Source organism: Dipodomys spectabilis, unplaced genomic scaffold, assembly GCF_019054845.1.
Source record: "Dipodomys spectabilis isolate Male_0828 unplaced genomic scaffold, ASM1905484v1 ptg000042l, whole genome shotgun sequence".
Classification (NCBI taxonomy): Eukaryota; Metazoa; Chordata; class Mammalia; order Rodentia; family Heteromyidae; genus Dipodomys; species Dipodomys spectabilis.
In genome coordinates, this window is record NW_024870719.1 from 15,168,962 (window position 1) to 15,194,249 (window position 25,288).

Here is a 25,288-nt window from a genome sequence, read left to right on the forward strand (position 1 = left end):
CCTCACATCATCTCACAAAGCCAGGTGTGGTAGTGAGCACTTGTAATTTTAGCTATTCAGTAGGCATAGGTGGGAATATCAAAGTTTGAGGCTGGCCTAGGAAAAACGTCCAAGACTCTACCTGAACATTAAAGCAAAAAGGGCTGTCAGTATGGCTCAAGTGGCAAGCGGAGGGCCCTGAGCTTCAAATCCTAGTTCCACAGCCAAAAAAACAAAAGAAAGAAAACTTACACACAGACAGGCCACTATATTTGCAAGGTATCAAAAAAGGCATCACAGGAATAAAGTATTAAATGTTAATTTAACTGCTGTGAAGTCAAAACTTGATCCCACAGAACTGAATCGCTCACAGTCAAAACTTTTTAGAAAGCACTTACCTTATGCCAGGTGTAATTCTAGGTGTTGTTAGAGATAGAGCAGTGAGCAAAGACAAAAATCCCTGTCCCCATGAGGTACAATAAATGGACCAAGATAAAAAAGTAAAACATTATGTTAATCGACTAAGGAAGAATAAGTAAAACATTATGTTAGATGGCAATAAATACAAAGGAAAACAGTAGGGGGAAGTGATGGAAAGGTGTAAGAGGAGGAAGAAAACAAGACATACTGCTGTTTGGGAAAAGGTTCTGAGTACAGGAAACAGCAAGAACAAAGGCATCAAAGTGGGAAGCTGCTTACTATGTTCAATGAATAGCATGCTTGTCAGGGTATGGGATAAGAGTGAGGGGCTACTAAGACTTTCAAAGAAATGATAGCAACAGGTGGAATTAAGAGGGGGAAGTGATCCCAAATAATTAGTACAAAAGAAACCAAAAGACTATGAAGCCTGAACGTCTTAAATGTATTTAGGAAGCAGAGTACAATGATTATACACATAAGTAGGTGTGCATGATCACAAAGGTAGGGAGTTTGGGAAGGGGGTAAAAGTGGGTGTGAGAAGAATTTAGTTTTTTATTTTTTTAAAGCTGAGGCCCAAACTCAGGGCCTTACAACTGCTAGGCAAGTGCTCTTTCATTGAGCTAAATCCCCAACCTAGTCTGCTGAAGAGGTGTGGAAGAGGTATACAAAGTAGGGAGGCACTTTTTTCCTTGGCAACAAAAATATCCCACTTAGATAATTGCTTTGTCATATCTAAAGAAAAGAGGTGGAGATACTGGGATCTTTCTAGAAGGGGGAAAAAAAAAACCTCTCTTTAAACTGTCCTGTAGTGCGGGAGAAAAAAACAAAATTAGCAAGAACTGGAATTTAGACCACTGTATAATTTACATGAATGGAACTAGAGTGGTGGAATACATAATGAATCATAAGACAAAGATGACTAAAAATGGGACTGAGAAGGCAAACAGGAATTTTAATTTTTTTGAGAAGCATTCCACAAAATGGCTAATCCATGATTAAACAATGAAGACCTAACTACTTCTAATTTACATAAGGCATAAGACTCTTATAATTATGCATTTTGAGTTCAACAGTAAAAGCTAAGCCCTTACTCACAATTCTATATCCCAGCATCTACAACAAATGTCCTAGTATAAAATTCAAGGAATAAAAAGCCTATCTGTTAGAGTTCACTCAAAAATGAAACAGTGCTCAAGCTGTCCTAATAACTTGAATGGTTACTATATTTAATAGGAAGGAAATTAAACAAAAGCAAATTAAGTGGAAGAAAGGATGTTCTCTTTTCATATCACCACCTGTGCCAAACTACAAGCAACCCGAGTTTACGGGTTAATTACTCATTTGACACAAGACGATTTCTATAAGATCCAAAACAGAAAGCTTTTACAACAAAAGCCAAGATATCTCCCCTCGCTACCACTCATAGGAGTTGCATTAATGGTCCCTTTTGGAATAAAGAACAAAAGGCATCAGGCAACCTCAAGCCATCATCTTTTTTTCTTGACCCCTCAAAAACTCAAGCTGATTTAGGACATCAGCTTGCTTTTCTACAATGTTTTCTTAAATCCTAAATTACAACTAACTGATCTTCATCACTTACACAGAAAACTCAATCTCAAAAAGAAAAAAAAAAAAAAGAAAGAAAGCAGCTCTTATCCACACCCGTACGCAGGACGTCGTAAATCTCAGAGGGAAATGGCTTAAGAAGGGAAAAAAACCCTCGCAATCTCGTCTTCTATATTTCTAATCATCAACCAGGCACAAACGATACAACTCGTGCCGGGCAACGCATCTTCCTAAGGGCAATGATGTTCGCACACAACGTTGAAGTTTGATTCAATAAAGTGAAGCGACTCCGTTTCCTGGGGCTCGTTTTGAACACGCCAACTCCCCCCATCCGAACACGACGGAGAGATTGATTTTTCTTGTAATGCAAATGTCTGTCAAGCTGCTGCTTTCTTCAGGGTTGCCTTCCACGAGGCATTTTTCCATGCAAGACACACACACACACGCGCGCGCGCGCACACACACACACACACACACACACGCGCGCGCACACACACTCCCCGCGATGGTCTGCAACACTGTGTTTAGTTCTGCTCTTCGGGAGCCGAGGGTGCTTGACACTGAGTCACCGGGAGCCGGTCGCCCGGGCCCGCTTCCTCCAAGATGGAACAACCCCACCAAGCCCGGTCCCGCTCGGGTCCCCACCCCGGCCCGCCTCACCTTGTACACGTCGCCGTAAGTGCCGCTGCCGACCCTCTGCACCAGCTCGTAGTCCTGCTGCGGGTTCCGCCTCAGGATGTCCGCGGCAGGCCGCAGCGGGGCCTCCATCTTCGCTCCGGGCCCGGCCCCCCGCCGGTTCAGCCCACAGCGCCCCGATTCCCGCTCAACCACAGCGAACGGCGCCGCTTCCCAACATGGAGCCTCGGCCCTCAGCACCGCCTGCAACCGGGTTACAAGCAAAGGCCGGCAGTCAGTCGGCGGCAGCGCGGGCTCTACTCCCAGCGGGAAAGGGATGGCGGCGGCCGCGGTGGTGGTGGTGGTGGCGGCGGCGGCGGCGGCGCCGCGCAGCCTTTCCCCCTCCCCGGGCGTCCGGGCGTCCGGCCGCGAGCGAACGGCCCGGTCTGGCCTCCACGCCCGCCGTCCGCTCGTCCGCCCGCGCGCGCGCGCGCGCGTTCTCCGGGGCCGCCGCGGTACCTGAGGGGGGCGGCCCCGCTCTTTGTGGAGCGCCGAGTCCGGAACCGACGTCCGGCGACGGCGCCCGCGTCCGTCTCTCCCGCTCCGGCCTGCTGTTCGGGGTCCCGCTGCACCTCGCGTCCTCCTCCAATCGGCCGAGGCGCTTAAGGTCGCCGCCGCTGCCGCCACCGCCGCCGCCGCACCACGTTCCCCACCCGGGGCTGCGTCACCGGGACATACGTTCCCGGCCAGCGTGGGTCGGCGCCCAGCGGCCCGCCCGAGCGCGCAGGCCGCGGGACCAGACTGCCGCCCTGAGGCCTGCGGAGGGCACGACACCCTGTCCTGCCGCCGCGGGTTCCCCAACAGCCCGCCGGGCTTAGGCCCGCTCGCTCGGAGAGATTGGGGGCCACCCGTCTCCCTGGTATTCGTGGACCCACGGACTCCCCACAAACCGCCCCCAGGTTCGTCAGGTAAACTTGCAGGGTGACGGGTAGAGAGGGGTGCGCACGCGGGCGAGGGGGACGCAGCCCGTCTAAGCTCAACGTGGAAAAAAGTAGGGGGTGGGGACCTTGAGGGCACTGGGCCAGAAGGGACCTGGCCGTGGGGCGCCGGGGAAGAGACGGGGGAGTGCCAGGTTAACTAAGCTGGGGCACACCCTACTGTACTGCACCTTCCTGTTTTACAAACCATTCCCAGTGGTACCAGTTTGAGACTGCACTGCACACCTGCACAACCAGTCTTGTGTGGGTCTTTTTTTTTTTTTTGGAGCTATTTCTCAAAGTCCCAATTCCCAGGCAGTTTCCATAGCTGTTGTCTGTGTGGGCTTGACTGTGGTATTGCAACTTTCAATGGGACTAACAGTTCTATAGAAGCTAAAAACAAAAACACCGCTCCAGTAAGTGATCTGGGATACAACATCAGACCTGGTAACACCTCTGTGTCCTTATCTGCAGCTTGAACAGGGTAAGGTTTTGCATCTGACACCCAAGAACACGTCTGTAGAGCATCTTACAAGATTGTAAAGGGAATTATCACATACAGGTGGTTTTAAACACGGAGGCTCAAGCAGGAAGGAGTTGAGGGAAATTGTTTGGTTGATATTTCACCAGATATTTTGCAGTTTTATTTCCAGTGGTCTTTGGAGATAGAAATTAAGTTAACCAGTTATATGTGTACTTAATAAAGTTATTTCTAAAGCCTGGTAGAGATTTTTAACAGAAAAAACAGATAACACTAAGCCATGACATTTAGTGATTGAAAAGCCACTAAAAACCAAGTTAGAGAAGATGACCTGAAGCTTTGAACATTATAATTCAAGTCTTTTCTTGGGAAATAGAATCCTTATTGTCAAATCAGTACAGTCAATTACATAGAAGGACTTAAATTCACACCTTACCAAGACATGGAATATATGTATTTTTTTTTGTACTGCATGCACAAAGAGCTCTTATTTAGGGAACATAAGTAAGCCCAGACTTACATGCTCTATAGACAAAGCCTATGTGTTTGCTGCATTGAAAAAAAAAATGTTGAAGAACAGTTCTTTCTTTCAAAGCAACTTGGCACTTGTTTTGGTGGGCACATACTTTTGGCTTAGATGACTCAAAATCTCTTCAAATGTTCTATTGGTATCTTAGTACTTGTTTACTGTCATAGATCCATTTTGGTTTCTTCCCCTCCCTGGCCTACAAGCATTGACCTTTTTCTAGTCTGAAATGTATTTATTCTTATTTATACCTGCATTATTCCATGGGGAATTTGAGGCTGTGCACACGCTCATGCACGTACACACACATACATAAAACACAATTATTTTTACACAAGATAAAAATAGGTAAGTGAGGAAACCAGTTTGAAGCTGCAGAGAGGGAAAACAGGAAACCAGAACAATGCAACAAATTGGTTAAAGAAGAGGATTTTATGCTGTTTTTTAAAGATAAAGATGGACCAATTGATCAAGAGAGAGGCATATCTCTTCCTGATGTTAAGACAGAAAAAAAAATACCTCATGACCTTTAACAAAGTGGAAATTCTGATGCCCAGTTTGAGGCAAGGATAAATATTCTTCTGACAATCCTTTAAGTATGTTATTCTTGAAACACAGCATTTAAAATGAATTAGGCAATAAAAAGTTGAGGTCATAGTCTTCAACAAGACCCTGGAGTGCAGATATTTTATGTTGCCAGTAATGTCAGATCCATATGCTTTGACCATCAACCCAGAAGCAGATAGCATGGAAAAAGTCAGGAATCTGTGTAGTGGCTTAAAAAAATGTGTCTGCTAAAATCATTATTTTACTTGTACCACAAATGATGCAAAGAGGAAAACATTTGCTTTATACCAACTCCAAAAAAATTTTGAAGTTTTTTTTTTTTTTTTTTTAGTACTGGCTGAATTACTTTCAACAAGATTAGTGACATAGGTTTGTTGGTAAGGAAATTCAATTTCCTTGTAAGAAATTCACAGCAAGTAAACAATTTACATTTTAAACAATTAGGCAGATAATTTCAAGTTTGAAGATTATATAATAATAAACAATTATTAAGAAACTTACAAGCTACCCAATTTGACAAGATATGGAATAAGAATAATTATAAATGGCTTAATAAGTCTTTCATTCCAAAGTGTTTATAGTGTACTTTTAGGGTCTAATATATTTTAATACCTGTCAGGTAAATATTTTCAGCACTTTTAACAGTTTTTAGCACAGTTTTTAACCATGTAACAAATTGTTGGGTTTGCCTTGTGTTTTATAGCATTTTCCCCTTCTTATTATTAAATAATAATCTGTAGTGTCACCTGTTGCTTCAACCAAGGCTAAGCAGGAAAGAAAATAAGGTTATACAATATTTTATTTTCTGCATAGTTTGGATTCAAGGTACATTATCCAAATCTTGAAATGTGACAGGACAGAGCATAAGGACAATAATGTTAATAGATGGTTTAAGCAATAACTGTTCCAATAAACTAGTTTCATCGTGTAACTTTATGTGATCAAATTGACCTACATAGATTTGTTAATTTAAATCAATTGATAGAAGACATTGCCACAATTATGATTTGGATTTTTAAATAAATGGTATTAAGCTTCCCCCTCCCCCATCTCTCTCTCTCTCTCTCTCTCTCTCCTGTTCCAAGGTTGAACTATCTGAGCTCTTTTACTCAAGGACTTGAGCCACAGCTCCACTTTGGGTTTTTTGGTGGTTAACTGGAGAGAATGGACTTTCCTGGCAGCTGTGGAAGGTGGGGCCTAGTTGAAGGAAATGCATGCCTTTGAAGGGTGTATCTTTGTCTGGCCCCTGGTTCTGTTTCTTTCCTTCTCAGTTGCCTTGAGGAGAGCAGATATGCTTCACCACACACTTCCACCATAATGTCTTGCCTAACTCCGGGCCAGAACAATGGAGCCAGCCAATCATAGAGTGTAACTTTTGAAACTATGAGCCAAAATAAATTCTTTCTCCCTGCAAGTTGTTTTTACAGGTATTTTGTCACAGCAATGAAAAGTTGACACATATTCAATTTCATACATCCATACAACCTCTAGGAGGACCTATAGAATTTCTCTTTATCATGAGGCATCACAGATATTCTTGAAAAACTCTTCAATACCTGCCCTCAACAGATTGGAGATTATATCACAGTAAAATAGTGAGTTCCTGGTAGAGGTTAAGTGGCATATCTGTAAAGATGTGATCATCATAATTACTATGATAACCCTAAGATGAAGTGATAAAGGATAAAGTGACTACAAGAATAGGATGGTGGCCCATTGATCCCCACATCTCTAGGAATGAGTGAAATAATCTACTTAAATGCTAATTGACATATGTAATTGGAAAAATCCTAGGACCTATGGTCAGAACCTACCCAAAGTCAATATAATGGAAATTCAAGACATAGTATCCAAATCCTAGTCTTAAGCCAATTCACAAACCTAGAAGCTCTTAATTAGTGGGGAGACAGAGTAAGTTTCTTTGATGAAGATACTTCAGTGGGATCATGTATAAAGTGTGAGCCTTCTCTGAGGTTATTTCCAGAAGGGCCTATGACTCTTTACCTGTATGTTTGTGAACTAGGGAATGTGAAATTCTCCTACTTTCTGGAGCCTTAAGAGATAGTGGCCCTGGACAATAACCCCTGCATGCTTTGCATACTATGAGAATTCCAGTGACCAGAGTAGAGACTGAAGAAGGGCTCATAGAACTAAAGATATATTCTGGGTATTTCCACCACCACCCTAGTTCCAAAATATGTTAAGCTAGATACACTGAATAGAAGAAACCTTGCATTCAAATATGACAGTAAACTAAAACATACCAGATTACTCCGGCCATTTATGATTGATAGGGTCAAGTATAACTTCTCTAGCAAACCCCTAGTATATCTGTACCCAAGTATAAAATCAAATTTTATCTCTAGAGAAATTACACAGACAGTTGCAGCCATTCAAGATCTGAAAGACACAAGACTTCTTTTAACTCAACTGTTTGGTTTGTGCAATAGTATTAATAATGTAGTATCTTAATCCCTTTTGTGTTGCTGTTGCAGAATACCACAGACTGGGCAGTTTAAAATGAAAACAAATTTATTTCTCACACTTCTGGAGACTTGGAAGTCCCATGTCAAGGTGTCAGCATCTACTGGGGACCTTGTTATGTCATGCCATAGCAGAAGGCAGAGAAGCAAAGTTAATAAGGGGAGGAGGAAAGAATGGTAAACTCATCCTTTTATCTGGAACCCATTCATTCCCAAGACATTGTCACTGAACCATTTATGAGGCAGAGCCAGCCCTCGTGGCCTAACCAACATTGTTGTCACAGTAGGGAATAAATTTCTAACACATGACCTTTGGGAGATAAATTGAAACCCAAGAAAGTAGTCAGATTAGCTTTAGAGAATATTGGTGGATTATTAAAAAAGTTAATCAACCATTGGCACTAGTTATATTTATGGTTCCACGTGTGGGATCTCTACTGTAGTACATCAGTACAACCCTTGTATGTAGAATGTAGCTGCAGACTTGAAGCCAATTAGCAAACTAATCAGAAACAGTTTGCCTTTTATGTGATTTTGATAGCATTCCTGAGGGACCTTTGTTTCCTTGACATAAAATCAACAGTCTATTATTTTGATGACATTATACAAATAGGACACGGTGAGCAGGAAATAGCCACCATTCTAGATATTTCAGACTCTTAATTCAGGTATAGTGGTACAGGCCTATAATTGTAGCTACTTGGGAGGTAGAGATCAGCAGTTCAAAGCAAGCCCAGGAAAAAATATAATGAGACCCTAGTTCAATAAACAAGCTAGATATGGTGGTTCACACTGTAATTCTAGCTATGTAGGAGGCATAGGAGGACTGTGGTGTGCAGCCAGAAGCCTGAGACCCAATATGAAGACCAACTAAAGAAAACAAAAACAACAACAACAAAGATGTGGCTCCAGTGGGAGAGTCCTAAGCACAACTACCACCACCAAAAAAAAGGACCTTAAGTGTGCTGGTTTGTACCTTTAGTCCCAGCTACTTAGGAAGCTAAGTGTGCTGGTTTGTACCTTTAGTCCCAGCTACTTAAGGAAGCTAAGTGATCTTCCTGATCACTTGAGCCAGGAATATAGGGCCAGCCTGGGCAATGCAAAGAGAACCCATCACTTAAAACTAAAAGATCTTTTTACCAGAAAATGTGATATAAATTCAGTTCAAAGTCCTCCCACATGAGTGAAATCGCTAACAACACAGTGAGTTTTTGGTATTCCATCTTGCATCATTGACCTCAAAGAAAAATGCAGCATGCTTGGTTGGCCTGTTGGGAATTTGAAGACCGTATTTGCTCTCTTTGACCCATTTGCCTTGTAACCTACAACTACTGTTTTCATGAGACCTGAAAGGGGAGAGCACCCTGGTTGATGGACTATGCTATGACACAAGTTGTCCTGTACTTAAGCTGTAGTACTCAGCAGACCAAATGGTAAGGAAAGATCCTGAATAGATCTCTTGCAAGTCCAATAGGAGAATCATAATGCTGAGAATTCTGCCCAGGGTTTTATTTTTTTATTTATTTTTTTAATTTTAATTTTTATTTATTTATTTATTTTTTGGGTCCGGTCGTGGGGCCTGAACTCTGGGCCTGGGCGCTGTCCCTCAGCTCTTCAGCTCAAGGCTAGCGCTCTACCATTTGAGCCACAGCACCACTTCCGGCTTTTTTCTTTTTGCTTATGTGGTGCTGAGGAATCGAACCCAGGGCCTTGAGCATGCAAGGCAAGTGCTCTACCACTGAGCCACCTTCCCAGCCTGTGCCCAGGGTTTTAGAATCTGAACAAATATGACCCCATATGCTGATGGCTATTTCCCACTTGAAAGGCAACTCTTAGCTTGCCCTTGGCCTTGTGAAGTCTTAACACCAGACCATAGGATACTAAGTGGCTGTGTGACATGAACTACTCTTTAGGAACTGGGTTTTACATAATTTACTCAATCATAAATTGTACATGGGCAGCAGAATTTGTTGTAAATGAAATAGTATATACTGTACTAGTCCAAGATGACACAAAGACCTGACTTTACTTCTTTGCTATCTTTCCCTCACACCCCAAGTCATGGTCATTTATCAGAGAAAGAAAGTGTTTAAGCCTGGTTTATTACTAGTCTATGTGATATGCTATACTAATTTGAAGCTGCCAGCCAGTGAATTATGTCCCCACTCTATAAAGGTATAACCTTGAATGATAGTTAGGATGAGAAATTCTCCCAGTATGCTTAACATTGAATAGTACAGTTAATTGTCCTCTTAGTTAAGAAGAGACCAACTCTGGTTCAAAGATAGCATTACATGGATAATATTACATGTTCAAGTTACATGGTAAAGAGAGTGGTCACCTTGTCTCACTCATAACTTTAGGGAAATGATTTGTTTTCCCTGCTTAATATGATGTTTATTATGGGTTTGTCATATATAACCTTTATTACATTCCTTCTATTCCTAGTTTCTTCAGAGCTCTTATTATAACAGGATGTTAAATTTTGTCAAAGGCCTTTTCTGCATCATATGAGATGATCATGTGATTATTTTTCTTGATCTTGTTTATGTGATGTATTTCATTTAATGATTTTTGTATGTTAAATAATTCTTATATCTATGGTATGAAACCAACTTGATCGTGTGGTATAATCTTTGTAATGTGTTACTGAATTTTGTTTGTGCAAATTTTGTTGGGAATTTTTTTGTCTATAATTCTCTTTATTGTTGTGGTTGTGTCTCTGGTTTTGAAATGTGTACAATACTGACTTCATAGAATGAGTTTTATAAAGTTCCTTCCCTTTTTATCTCATGGACATTTGAAGAGTATTAGTGTTAGCTCTTTTTTAAAGGTGTGATAGGGGCTGGGAAGGTGGCTCAGTGGTAGAGTGCTTGCCTTGCATGCATGAGGCCCTGGGTTCGATTCCTCAGCACCAAATAAGCAAAACAAAAAAGCCGGAAGTGACGCTGTGGCTCAAGTGGTAGAGTGCTAGCCTTGAGCTGAAGAGCTAAGGGATAGCACCCAGGCCCAGAGTTCAGGCCCCACGACCAGACCCCCCCCCAAAAAATAAAATTTTAAAAAAAGGTGTGATAGAATTTGCAGCGACTCCACTAGCCCTGAGCTGTTCTTTATTGGGAGACTCTTATTAATATTGATGCCAAATTCATTGCTTATTATAGATCAGTTTAAGTGGTTTATTTCCTGTTGGTTCAATTTTGTTAGGTCAGTTTTATCTAGAAATTTACCCATTGTCATCTAGATTTTAGTAGAGTTTATTCTTTCTTGTATTTTCCTGTTTTTTAATTTCTTCTTTTGTGTGTGTAGGATTCCTTAAGCATCTTTTGCAGTGCTGATTTAGTAGTCATAAATTCCTTCAGCTTTTGTTTGTCATGGAAGGTTTTTATTTCTTCCTCCAATTACGAAGGATAGCTGCTAGGCACTCTAATCTAGACTGACAGTTATTATCTTTCAGGGATTGAATTATATCCTTTCAACCACTTGTTTCATTTTGAATTTGTTTTAGGAAATCTATTGACTTCCTAATGGGCTTGCCGTTATCCATAACTTGTATCTTCTCCTTTGAAACTTTCAAATTCTTTATTTATTCAGTACATATAATATGTTAACTCTAAGCAAGGCACTGATAGCTCACACCTGTGATACTAGCTGTGCAGGAGGCTGAGTCACAATGAGCCAGCCTTGGCAGCAAAGTGTGAGATTCTTAACCACTCAAAACTGTGAATGGAGCTATGGCTCAAGTGATAGAGCATCAGCCTTGGGTAAAAGCACTAAAGGATGGTTCCTACGCCCTAGTACTGGAACATAAATGTTTTACCTATACTATGTGTTTACCTATAATATGTGTTTCTTCTCTGGTCTTTTCTGTTTGGTATTTTGTAAGCATTATCTGTCTGTATAACCCTCTCTCCCTTGATGTTGGGGAAGTCTGCTGGAGTGCTTCCAGGTAGACCTTCTTTGCTTTTACTGTGGCACAAGATAGCTATACCTTTTTCTGTCTCTAGGCATGGCTTTTAGCTTTTAATGACCAGAGTAGCAAATACCATTTTGGAACCTTAAAAGGGACTAGCAATGGGAAAGATGCCAAAACATTGAGAATGACAGAGTGCAACCTTGATCCTTATGGTAAATCTATGGTTATTTTCCAATGTCCATTTCCCTTCTTTTTTTTTTTTTGTCAGTTGTAGGGCTTGAACTCTGGACCTGGGCACTGTCCCTCAGCTCTTCAGCTCAAGGCAAGTGCTCTACCACTTGAGCTACAGCACCACTTCCCCTTCTCTAGTGGTTTATTGGAGATAGGAGTCTCATGATTTTTCCTGCCCGGGCTGGCTTTGAACCATGATCCTCAGATCTCAGCTTCCTGAGTAGCTAGGATTACAGGCGTGAGCCACCGGCGTCCAGCTTCCCTTCTTTCTTACTATTAGACTCCCTAAATTTTAGTTGCATGCATGGTAGATTTATTAACGAAGTGGGACCTGTTACGTCGATTGTAATTGAATAGAGATGTTATGTGCATGTTCTTGAGTTGTACCTTTAGAGAAAATGTGTATGTTCTCTTCTTCCCTTTCTCTTCTTCCATCTGGCTGATATGAAAATGTTAGTGCTAAGGTAGAGAAGACATTTGGATCGTATGATGGAAGGTCCAGAAAGAACTTAGGTTTCTTGCTGTTTTAAAGCAACATTAGCCTTGAATGTCTTATGCTCAGATTATTGCATGAAAGAGAAATGAATATATTTCTTACTTAAGCTACTGTAATTTTTATAACAGCCAAATCTGCTTCCTGACTACCTCAGTCCATGATGATGTTGAGCTGATAAATTAGCCGCCAAAGAATCAACCTACCTTCAAATAAATTGCTAGATGGATAGTGTACTTATTGTGTTTGCACCATTTTCAGATATATCCAAACTCATTCTAATTGATATATTTTTTCAAACTTGCTATTTATACAGGGAAGGAGCAGGTTGGGGAGAAGCTGTAGAGAAACTTCTAATTGAGGGGAACCTCAATTAGATCTGAGTCAGGGTTATATAAAATGGTTATATGGGGGCTGGAAATGTGGCTTAGTGGTAGAGTGCTTGCTTGCATGCATGAAGCCCTGGGTATGATTTCTCAGTACCACATCAACAGAAAAAGCTGGAAGTGGCACTGTGGCTCAAGTGGTAGAGCACTAGCCTTGAGCAAAAGAAGCTCAGGCACAGTGCCCAGGCCTATAGTTCAAGCCCCAGGACTGGAAAAGAAAAGAAAGGAAAAAAAAAGAAAAGAAAAGAAAGAAAAGAAAAGGTTAGGTTATACTTCAGGATGTATCAGTACCCACAATCCATTCTACCCTCAGCTGTTTTTTTCACTCTCCAGCTGTTGCTTGTTTGGTTGTTTTGGGTAACAGCCAATCTCATTGGCTTCTGGTTTATTCTTCATGGGGCCTGAACTCTGGGCCTGGGCGCTGTCCCTCAGCTCTTCAGCTCAAGGCTAGCACTCTACCACTTGAGCCACAGCTCCACTTCCGGCTTTTTTCTTATGTGGTGCTGAGGAATCGAACCCAGGGCCTCATGCATGCAAGGCAATCACTCTACCACTGAGCCACCTTCCCAGCCCCTGTATTTATTTTTTACAGATGAATAGAAATATTTATATTTTCATTCTCATATTTTTCTTTTTTATAGCCAAGATGTATTATTAGTGAGCTCTTTGATTTATTTTCCCCATTTGATAGGATAGTAATTACTTTATCAGTTCATAAAACTCTTCTGTATTCTTACTGTATAGATAAATGGTATTCCATTATGTATATACATTGCAGTGTACTCAACTACTCTTATATGTATGGCATTTAGCTTATTTATAGTATTTTACAATAACAAAAATATTCTGTAAAAAATATTCTGTAAAAAAAATATTCTGTAACAAATAACATTACATTTGTATTTCATACCCTTGAAAGTAAAAAAAGGGACCTGTGTGTAATCCCAGAACTCAGGAGGCTGAAGTGGAAGATGCCTGAGTTTGAAGATAGCTTGGTCACACAGTGATGCTCTGTCTCAAAAATAAATATATACATATTTAATACACATAATAATATATGTATATATGTATGCATTCATTTATACATATATTATGTGTGTATATAAATGTATGTATACGTAAGAAAATATATTTTTTCTATATATATAGAGAGAGAGAGTGTATATATATATATATATATATATATGTACTCTAGTAATGTGTATTAAAAAGTCTAGAGACAACAACACCTCAGCCAGCAGTGAGAACAACCAATATGCACATCTTAATTTCTAAATATCCTTTTCTTATTAGAAGGCACCAGAACCTCTTGGAGAAATGGCTAACTCTAGTTTTGAGAAGGCAGGGAAAATATTGCAGAAACCTGAAACATTTCTTTGTACTAGAAACCAAGGAAATGCTTAGATACAAATTAGTACATATTAGAACGACACAGGAGCTGACACAAAGGTGTTCCTGTTAATTAAATGGATTCTGAGAATTGAAAAAAAAAAAATGAGGATGGGTGCTGGTGGCTCACATGTTGTTGATACTTGAGAACCTCAGATTGAGAGAATCAAAGTTCTAGACCAGTTCAGATAGAAACCTTTGCAAGATCCCTTTTCAACTAATAGCTGAGCATGATGGCATACACCTACATGGGAGACAGAGATGGGTAAGATTGATTACATTTTCAGGCAAGCCTGGGCAGAAAAGACCTGATTCCATCTCAAGAAAAGTAGCTAGGCCAGGATGACTACACTTACCATCCCAGTTATCACTGGACACCTGTGATAGATTAAGGTCCAGATGAGTGGTTGGGCAGGAAGACACACTACCTCTAAAATAACTAGAACAAAATGCAGCTGGCAGTGTGGCTTGGCAGTAGTGTGCTGGCCTAGCAAGGGTGAAGCCTTGAGTTCAAACTTTAGTACAGTACTACAAAAAGAAGGAGGAGGAGGAAGAGGTTAAAAAATACTTTTTTTCATTTTAAGGTCACACTATATTTTGACACAAGAAACATACTTTACAGGTGTCATTTTATAAATATTCTCAACACTTTTTCTTTTTTGGTGCCAATCCTGGGGCTTGAACTCAAGGCCTGGGCACTACCTGTGAGCTTTATAGCTCAAAGCTAGCACTTTACCCCTTGAGCCACAGCTCCACTTCTGGCTTTTTTTTTTTTTTTTGGATAGCTTTAACTAGAGATAAGAGTCTCATGGACTATCCTGTCCTGGCTGGTTTCCAACCAAGATCCTCAGATCTCAGCCTGCTGAATATCTAGGATTATAGGTATAAGCCATCAGGCACCTGGCCAATACCAACACTTTTTATTTTTTTTAGAGATTCCATGAAACCTCAGAGTGATACTCCAAAAGAAAGGTGTGAGACAGAATGCCAGCTACTAACTATAAAATGTAAAATTGTAGAATTATTATTATTTTGCCAGTCCTAAGACTTGAACTTGGCCTGGTTGTTGTCCTGAGTTTCTTTTGCTCAAGGCTAGCATGTGCACCACTTCTGGCTTTTTCTGAGAAGTTTATTGGACATAAGAATCTAATGGGGGGCTGGGAAGGTGGCTCAGTGGTACAGCGCTTGCCTTGCATGCATGAGGCCCTGGGTTCGATTCCTCAGCACCACATAAGCAGGAAAAAAAAAGCTGGAAGTGGTGCTATGGCTCAAGTGGTAGCACGCTAGCATTGAGCTGAAGAGCTGAGGGACAGCGCCCAGGCCCAGAGTTCAGGCCCCATGACCAGACACGCCCCCCCACCCCCCCCAAAAAAAAAAAAAAAGCTCATGGACTTTCCTGCTTGGGCTGGTTTCAAACTGCATTCCTCGTATCTCAGCCTCTTAAGTAACTAGGATTACATATGTGAGCCACCAATGCCCACTTTGAATTATTTTTAAATCTTTTCAAAAATCATTAATGTAAAATGGATTTGCACAAGGATACTAAGGGATACTAAAATGATTAGATGACATTTCTTGGCCAATAGGATAAAAACACTATATGTACAGTTCTTTACTAAAGTTTTTACTTAAAAAAATTACAGTCTCAAGGTATTAGCAGACTACTTATTAATTACAAAATAAAGGAATTTTACTTTCTTTTTCAATTGGGGCTATATTTTGAGCTGTATAATAGTTTCTATTGTTTCTTTTCTTCCTTTTTTCTTTTTAAGAACCTTTTCACTTTATTTTAATGGATTGTTAGACTGCACTGTGAGCTGAACAACACAGTAAAAGAAATACAAGATGGAAAGCAACACACATGTTTTGTCTTATGAATGTGTTTTTTAGGTACAGAGGTGAGATAATTTCTGTATACTTTCATTAGTATTTGGGCAATACACTGCTGTTAGAAATAGCCTCTTTTAAAACCATAGTATAAATGTAAACTTGATTTACAGTGTTCACAGCTCTGTTGTCATTAGACCAACAATTTGAAATATGAAACTCATAAGAACTGGCAGCATTTGAGTGAAAGAGTTTGGCTTCCAACATGTTGGTGTTGAAGCATCAGTAAGAAAACCATGATAACCTTAGGCATCTCTAGTGGGGGTGGTTTTCTCATCTTTGGTGGGAGGGTAATTCTCAAGAAAGCATAAGTCTGGCTAGACACCGGTGGCTCATGCCTGTAATCCTAGCTACTCTGGAGGCTGAGATCTGAGGATTGCAATTCAAAGACAGCCCAAGCAGGAAAGTCCATGAAACTCTTACCTCCAATAAACCACCAGAAAATCAGAAGTGGCACTGTGGCTCAAGTGGTAGAGTGTTAGCCTTGAGCTGAAGAGCTGAGGGACAGCACCCAGGCCCAGAGTTCAAGCCCCATGACTGATGAGAGAGAGAGAGAGAGAGAGAATCTGAATGTTGAGACTTTGAGAATCATGGTGAAGTCATCACAGTGAACTGCATTGAGTTTAGAGTGAGGAGGTGCTTGCCCTGAGTCATAAGCAGAGACTGAGTCTAATGGTTAAGAGGCTAGTCATCAGCCTGGCACCAGTGGCTCATGCCTGTAATCCTAGCTGGGCAGGAGGCTGAGATCTGAAGGTCAAAGTTCAAAGCCAACCAGCACAAAAGTCCACAAGACTCTTATCTCCAGTTGACCAGCAAAAAACCACAAGTGGAGCTGTGATTCAAATGGTAGAGTATCAGCTCTGAGTGAAAAAGTTAAGGTAAATGCCCATGCTCCGAGTTTATGCCTCAGAGAGAAAGAGAAAGGGGGAGGAGGAGCTAGCAGTGATCTTCTTAGGAGAACTGGTCAATAGAGCGTGTGGACAGGAGGAATGTGACAGGAGGAATGTGAGACCAAGAATGGGAAGTTATCTATAGATGGGGTAGCATGAAGTTAGGAAGCTGACAAGACCCAAGTTTGCAGGCAGAGGAAGATATCAGAAAAAAAGAATATCGATGGGTGCCAGTGGCTCACGCCTATAATCCTAGCTACTCAGGAGGCTGAGATCTGAGGATCATAGTTCAAAGCCAGCCCAGGCAGGAAAAGTCCATGAGACTCTTAACTCCAATAAACCACCAGAAAACCAGAAGTGGTGCTGTGGCTCAAGTGGTAAAGTGCTCACCTTGAGCTGAAGAGCTGAGGGACAGCACCCTGGCCCAGAGTTCAAGCCCCATAACCACACACACACACACACACACACACACACACACACACACACACAGAATATTTTTCAAAAGTATTGCCTTTTGCTTTTCATTCAGAATTTTCTTCAACCTTTATAACTGCCAGAATACACCTAGACAAACTGTGTGGTATGATTTGTTTGGGGACTCTCCATTCCAAATCTCCAGGGAAATGTTGCTCACTAGACAGTGAACTAGTCACAGACTATGATGACTCTCCAGCTTATTGTAGTCTTGTTGATGTAAATTTTGCTTAGTTTAAAAATGCATACCTACTCAGTATACACAGATGAAAATACATGATTGTCTCTTTACTAACATGACCTGGCTTTTAAAGTATTTTTAAAAAGATGCCTGGTGGGTAAATACAGATGGTTTTAACTACTTTGGCTGTTTCTCTGTTGCGAGCATGTTTTGTGCTGTGCAACTGTCCTACGAAACAGGTATTTGGACATCCAGAATAATGCAGTCATGGCCGTGGACTGTGTATTTCGGTCACTGGATGATGCCGATAGATTCTTGGAGAATGTGTGCGGGAGGGTGCGGCTTATTTGTGTGTGTTTTCCACCAAAACTGTTGCAGTGCGTGTGTGCCACTGTCTTCGCGCTCTGGGGGTGGGCTGAGGTGCGGAGGGCGTGCACTGGGGCTGTGATGCTGAGCTCGGTTCATCCGCTTCCTCCTCCCTTCTCCTCCCCACTCCTTCCCACCAGCGCCACAGCAACATCCTCAGTGAGCCAACTGCGCCCAGGCGGGCACGGAGCCTCCCACCGCCCGCCACCTGCGGGCCTGGAGAAGACAGAGCTCGGTGACAGCTCCTCGCCGCCCTCCGCCTCGGACCACCATGGCCAAGAACCGCAGGGACAGAAACAGTTGGGGTGAGTCGCGAAGGGCAGCCTTTGCAGCCTGCGGGGAATCTGGAGTTGGGAGTGGGTGGAGAGCTGCGTGGTGCCAGCGTTCGCAGCGGAGAGCTGCCACTGGACTGCAGGCACCAAGGCCCAGTGGCACCCGCATCCCGGAATCTGGTGGTGGCGGCCAGGGTTCCCGCAGGGTGCAGGCCGGGCCTCCCGCTTCTCCCCCACCCCCTCGCCATCTCCGCCCAGCATTTGGACAGCACCCACCCGGCAGGCGCCTGTGGGCACTGTGTGGTCCGCTTTCGCCATCGGTTGTCAGGATGGCGGTGAGGGTGAGCAAAGGGCTGTGGTGGCCCTGGTGGAGAAGAGTGAGGCATCTGGATCTGGAGCGGGCGGAACCCCCAGCCCTGTGTGCCCGGGAGCTGTGAGCTCGCCGGCGCAGGCCCGGCGGCGGCGGCAGCGGAGCAGGGCGCGGGCAGGGCGCGGGCCCCAGGCGGCGTGCAGCTCAGCGAAACAATGGGGCGGAGCGCGCCCAGTCCAGGCTCAGCATTGCAGACCTGGGCCGCCCGGGAGAGGGGGCTGCGATACTTGCTTTAATTTGGGGGTTAGGTAGAGAAAATCAGGGGAGAACACAAAGTTGTGGTTTTCGGCCTTCTGCCCCACCCCGACCTGCAACCCCATTCTGACCAGCCCCCAGGGTGGCTTTGTTCTTCGGTTTTACCTTTCAGAGACATTGGGCTCATGATTCAGCACCAGGCCGACGGGAGGAGAAAGGAGAGGCAGGCGAGGCCCTGTGGATTCACCCGGGAATGGGTGGGCGGCGCTCACGCAGGCAAAGCGCGATGCGGGAGAAATCGCCACCCCACAACCGCTGTGCCAGACCTGATTCTGCAGAGTGTGGGCAGGTTGGGTTCTGGATTTCTTGCAGTCAGTGCTTAACTCATCAGCAGTTCAGGAACTAAAGCCCTGAAAGGCATTGTGTTACATGAACCGGTGCATACTTCAGGCCCGGAGGCTGGGTGGATAATTTGCTCCTTAGCTGTGAATTATTATTTTGAAAGCTCACACCCACTAGTTGTTCAGAACTGCGTGGTTCTGTTCTGTCAGTGAGATCTGTTCTATAATTGTCTATCTAAATATGAGGCATACATGAGGCATGCAGTTGGTTGTTCCCTTTTTTTTTTTTTTTGTCAAAAGATGGTTCTGATAACAGGTCACAGGATCATTTTGGCCCCCAGTGGGCAATGTTAATGTTTGAGAGATTACCCAAAGATTGCTGTAGATGTGGAGTTAGAGCAGTGAGGTCGGTCATAGTTGAATTTAAGAGGGATGGGGGAAAGGATTCTATTTTCTGAGATCATCAAACTCTAATTTTAGTATATATTTTTACTCTAACAACACAGTTTTCTTTGCTTCCTTTGAAATGTAGATAAATATTTTGAAAGTGTGGAATAGGAGTTTCTTGAACGATCTACAATTAAGGTGCAGATCTTCAACTCGATTTGGTCTTGATCTGTGTGTAATTTGTAACTGATAGCTCTACGATTTAAATTTAGGGCTGATTGCTTCCACAGTCCATGTGATGAAGATGTGAAACCAGAATAACATGCAAAGAAAGTGTCACAACAAGTCTATCTAAAAGTAAGCTGGTATAAGAAATCAGTGCTCTATAAACTGGATCACCTTGAACTAGAAAAATAGGCAAAGAATGTGGTAGTGTGAAAAATAAAGGGGACAGATGAGTATCAGAAACAGTACCCCAGAAAGCAGTCTTTCAGGGCTGGGCTGGAGCTTTCATTCTAGCAAAAACAAAAGTTTTGTTTTCTGTTAATTAAGTTTGTTTCAAAACAAAACCTTGGAACTTAGGATACTGTGTGGGAATTTGACTTTTCTGCAATTTGACAGACATTGACAGTACAGTAATGCCTCAGAGAAATAATGATTTCATTAAAGTGTCAGCTTTGCTGCCTTAAAAACGAAAAGAAAAACACAATTAGGCTAAATAATGTCCATTTGTTCAAAAAGTGTTGTGGAAACTTTAGATTGGGAAGTTTGGGGTTTCTTTGTTTGTTTGTTTTTGAGGAAAGATCAAAAATGATCTGGAAAAATAATAGTTCTTTTTTCTTTTCTAATTGCTTGTATTACCTTCCTCTTTTCCTTTTGTGTGAGTGAGTGTGTGTGTGTGTGTGTATAGATACATGTGCACACAACATCTTATACATGCTACACAAGCACTCTGTATCATCACACTCTTTCTTAAAATGAGACTACTTGTCCCTTTTTACTGCCTCATTTTTGGCAACTTCATCCTCCTAATGATGAAATTTCCCTGGGTCCTAATGCAGGATATGACATATACTATAGATTTCACTACTCCACGTTTTCTCATTTGCCTCCCCATGTTTTTCCCAGATACATTATTTAATTCTTGTGTATCTGCAAGTAGCCTCAGCATCTGCTTATGCTTTACTTGATGACTCCTGAGTAACAACTTGGCCCCATTCTCAAACTGTGTAGCCTTATTGTCTTTAGGACCAGACTAGATCTGTGGTCATTGCAGAAGTGATCATTGTAAGAAACTTACACTCATAAAAAGGCTTTAGGTTTGAAAGTGTTCTTTCTTTGACATAAAAATTCTTATGAAACATATCTATATACAAAAGAGCATATAAAAACATTATATTTCCCAGCTGAAGAAATAGAACTTTATTGACATTCTGTCATTCTTTTGTGCCCTTCCTTAATGATAACCACTCCTCACTCTCCTCACTCCTTTCATGTTTGGTATTTTCACTCTCCTGATCATTTTTATAATTTTTCTCTAAACTAATATACTTTTTTGTTTTTGATTGGTTGTGGGGCTTGAACTCTGGGTCTGGGCACTGTCTCTCAGCTCTTCTACTACTTGAGCCACAGCACCACTTCCAGTTTTCTATTGGTTTATTGCAAACAAGAGTCTCATGGACTTTCTTGCCCAGGCTGGCTTTGAACCATGATCCTCAGATCTCAGCCTCCTGAGTAGTTAGGATTACAGGCATGAGCCACTGGCACCCAGCTTAATATACATCTTAAAATAATATATAGTTTAAAACTTTTGGGTTTTGGGCTGGGAAGGTGGCTCAGTGGTAGAGTGCTTGCCTTGCATGCCAGAAGCCCTGGGTTCGATTCCTCAGCACCACATAAGCAAAAAGAAAAAAGCCAGAAGTGGCACTGTGGCTCAAGTGGTAGAGCACTAGCCTTGAGCTGAAGAGCTGAGGGACAGTGCCCAGGCCCTGAGTTCAGGCCCCACAACCGGACCCAAAAAACAAAACAAAAAAACAAAAACTTTTGGGTTTTGGTGTGGGTGTCTAAACTCTGGGCCTTGCTTGTACTTACTAGTTTTCTACCACTTGAACATCACTCCCAGTCTTTCAGCTCAAGGCTAGCACCCTACCACTTGAGCCAAAGCACCACTTACAGCTTTTTCTGCTTATGTGGTGCTGAGGAATCGAACCCAGGGCCTTATGCATGCAAGGCACGCACTCTACCACTGAGCCACTTTCCCAGCACCTTGACCACAGTTTTCTTATCTCTGACTCCAAAGTAGCTGGAATTACAATCATGCAGCACTGTTCATAGCCGTAGTTTTACATTGTTGAGAACCTAATATAGTTGGGCATGATGACTCAAGCCTGTAATCCTAGCTACTGGGGAGCCAATCAGAGCTCATGATTTGAGGACAAAATGGGGCAAATCCCAAATTCACCAAGAGCTGGGTACAGTGGCATGTGCCTAATATCCTGGTTAGGTGGCTGGGAGCCACTTAACTTACACTCAGAAAAGCGTAAGTAGGAGGATCACAGCCCTGGCCAGCCTAGGGGTAAAAAAAAAAATATTATCTCAAAAAATAACACACAAAAAAAGGACAAGTATACCTCAGGTGTTAAAGTCCCTGCCTAACAAGCATAATGTCCTGGGTTAAAACCCAGTACTGACACAAAGTTAAATAATAAAATACTATATGTTATAAATACAATGAAATAAATAAGAGCTAGAGGATTCACTTTTCCAAAAGAAATATTGATTAACCTATACTTGATGTTATAATATGTATGAAATGGTATCTCATTGCTTTTTAACCTGCCTTTTGCTAACTATCAGTGAGGTAGGAACACACATGCATATATTTATTAATTGCTCATACTTCCTACTCTATTCTTTTTTGCTGTTTCCCCACTCCCCCTCCTTACTTTTTTGCCAGTCATGAGGCTTGAACTCAGAGCCTGGGCATGGTCCCTGAGCTTTTTTTGGCTGAAGGCTAGCATTTTACCACAGCTCCAGCTTTTTCTGTTTATGTGGTACTGAGGAATCGAACCCAGGGCTTCATGCATGTTAGGTAAACATTCTACCACTAAACTTTGTATTTTGTGTGTGTGTGTGTGTGTGTGTGTGTGTGTGTGTGTGTGTGTGCCAGTACTAGGGCCTTGTGCTTTTGTTTTTTTTCCCTCAAGTCTTATACTTAGACACTTGAGCCACACCTCCACTTTTTGATAGAAGTGCTTTGTTGATTGTTTCACAGATTTTTTTTGCCATTTTGTGACATAACTTTGCCCTCTTTGTGGTATATTTTAATAAATACATATTTAAATATAGTTAATTTAATTTGCAGTTTCCATTGTGGTTTGTGCTTTTTGTATTTTAAGAAATTTCCCACTATCCTTCCAGATTGTAAACTATCCTCTTATCTCGTTTAAATGTTTGGCAAAATACATATAAAATTTGCTATCTTAATATTGCTCTTTGATTTGACTAATCTAGGTATGTTTTATAAGTGCAATGATATAGTCTTTGCCTTTTTGTGATTGGTTTATTCACCTAGTATATTGTCTACAGGTTTATACATATTACAACATGTCAGAATTTCCTCCTCCCCCTCCCCCTCCCCCTCCCCCTTCCCTTCCTCCTCCTCCTCTTCCTCCTCCTCCTCTTCCTTCTCCTTCTTCTTCCAGTAGTGGGGCTTGAACACTGGGCCTGGGTGCTATCCTTGAGCTCTTCAGCTCATGGCCAGTATTCTAGCATTTGAGCCACAGTGCCACTTCTGGTTTTCTGGTGGTTAATTGGAGATAAGAGTCTCACAGACTTTCCTGCCCAGGCTGGCTTTGAACCTTGATCTTCAGATCTCTCAAGCCTCATGAGTAGCTAGTGTTACAGATGTGAGTTACCGGTGCCCAGATAGAATTTCCTTCTTTGAAGGTTTTTCTTTTTCAACCTTTATGTAGTTGTAAAAAAGATGTGCCATTTAACAAAGTAGAATTTCCTTCTTATAAACTAAATAACAATATCATTATATGTATACACTACTTTTTGCTTGCCCATTCATGTGTCAATGGACACTTGGGTTGCTTTTACATTTTAGCTATTACAAATAGTCTTTCTGTGAACATGAGTACACAAATATCTCTTTGAAATCCTGCTTTTAATTCTTTTGAGTATATAAGCAGAAGTAGATTTCTGGATCATTTAGGAAATCTATTTTTAATTTTTTGAAGAACTGCCTTTTTTATCACAGCATCTGTATTGCTCTACATTCTCACCAACAATATACTCAGGTTCCAATTTTTCAGTGTTCTTTTTGTCTTTCTTTCTTCAGTTTTTCAACACTCTTGCCAATATTCTGATAGCTACTCAGGAGAGTATGCTATATATGGTGTCTTATAGTGGTTTTGATTTGCATTTAATTTTCTGATTTCCTTTGTGCTTTCTACTTTGCTCTATTGGCTATTCAACTTGTGATTGATTGATTGATTGATTGATTGATTGTCAGTTGTGGGGCTTGAACTCTGGGCCTGAGCACTATCTCTCAGCTCTTCAGCTCAAGGTGAGCACTCTACCACTTGAGCCACAGCGCCACTTCTAGTTTTCTGAGTGGTTTATTGAAGATAAAGAGTCTCATGGACTTTCCTGCCTGGGCTGGCTTTGAACCACAATCCTCAGATCTCAGCCTCCTGAGTAGCTAGGATTATAGGCATGAGCCACCAATGCCCAGCCAATTTGTGATTTTTTTTCAAGACTTTTTTATTACCAATTTCTAATTTTATCTTGTTATATTTTGAAGATAATATTTCATAATACTTCTTTCCAAATATATTGCACTTTAATTTGTGGTCCAGAATTTGATCTGCTTGAAAAAGTGTCGTTTGTGCTTGAGAAGAATGAGCATTATATTGTTGGGTAGACTGTATGAATTCTGTTACATTTGCTTGGTTAGATTGTGTTGTTCAATATATATATATATATATATATATATATATATCAAACACTATATATATATAATTATATTATATATATAATTATATATTATATATTATATATAATTATATATAATATGTAAATATAGATTATGTTTATATATAATACAATTATATAAATATAATGTATAATTATATATAGTATATGATTTTTTATATATACTATATACATATATACTATATACTATATAGTATATATATATGTATATATATACTATATATATTGCTCTGTTTCACAGCTTATCTTCAGTTTTATTCTAGCCACTATTGAAAGTAGGGTGTTGAAATCACCAACTATTTTGGAGAATTGTCTATGTCTTCTTTCAATTCTATCAATTTTTATTTCATGTGTTTTGATGGTCTGTTTTAGGTATATAGATGTTTGTAATTGTTATGTATTCTTACTGTGTTAAGAATATATGTTACATATTTGGGCAGTAATGGCTCATGACTCTAATCCTAGCTCCTCAGGAAGCTGAGATCTGAGACTCCTGGTTCAAAGCCAGCCCAAGCAGAAAGGTCATACCGTAAGACAGACCTTTTTTTATGGTTAATTATATCTAATTATATCTAATTAACCACAAAAAGTCAGTATTAGAGGTGTGTCTCAGGTGGTAGTATACTAGCTTTGAGTGAAAAAGTTAAGGGAGAATACCTTGGCCCTTAGTTCAAACCTCAGTACTAACACATATACCAAGAGAATATATTGTATTTAAACAAAATATATTTTATTAAAATAGGTCCTTCTTTGTCTCTTATAACACTTTAGACTCAAAATCTATTTTACTCAAAATCTATTCTATTTAGCTACTTCTGGTGTTTTTTTGGTATCATTTCATGGAATATTTCTTCCATTCTTTTGCTAGCATTCCACCAGTTGAGTTGAAATTAACTGT

At 41.2% G+C, this 25,288-nt stretch overlaps 2 protein-coding genes across 5 annotated transcripts in view; one reads left to right on the plus strand and one right to left on the minus strand.

Moving 5' to 3' along the window:
* The window catches only part of Map4k5 (mitogen-activated protein kinase kinase kinase kinase 5), a 102,116-nt gene extending 98,831 nt beyond the window's left edge, over window positions 1-3,285 (minus strand). For all 3 annotated transcript variants that reach the window (XM_042677825.1, XM_042677824.1, XM_042677823.1), the window contains exons 1-2: window positions 3,100-3,285; window positions 2,626-2,844 (exon numbers count right to left, since the gene is read on the minus strand). In XM_042677825.1, coding sequence (XP_042533759.1) covers window positions 2,626-2,733 — 108 coding nt within the window. In that variant the 5' untranslated portion in view covers window positions 2,734-2,844; window positions 3,100-3,285. The remainder of the gene's footprint in view (window positions 1-2,625; window positions 2,845-3,099) is intronic.
* Window positions 3,286-3,502: 217 nt separating this feature from the next.
* Atl1 (atlastin GTPase 1) overlaps window positions 3,503-25,288 on the plus strand; it is a 76,689-nt gene continuing 54,903 nt past the window's right edge. For both annotated transcript variants that reach the window (XM_042677835.1, XM_042677836.1), the window contains exons 1-2: window positions 3,503-3,548; window positions 17,965-18,129. In XM_042677835.1, coding sequence (XP_042533769.1) covers window positions 18,096-18,129 — 34 coding nt within the window. In that variant the 5' untranslated portion in view covers window positions 3,503-3,548; window positions 17,965-18,095. The remainder of the gene's footprint in view (window positions 3,549-17,964; window positions 18,130-25,288) is intronic.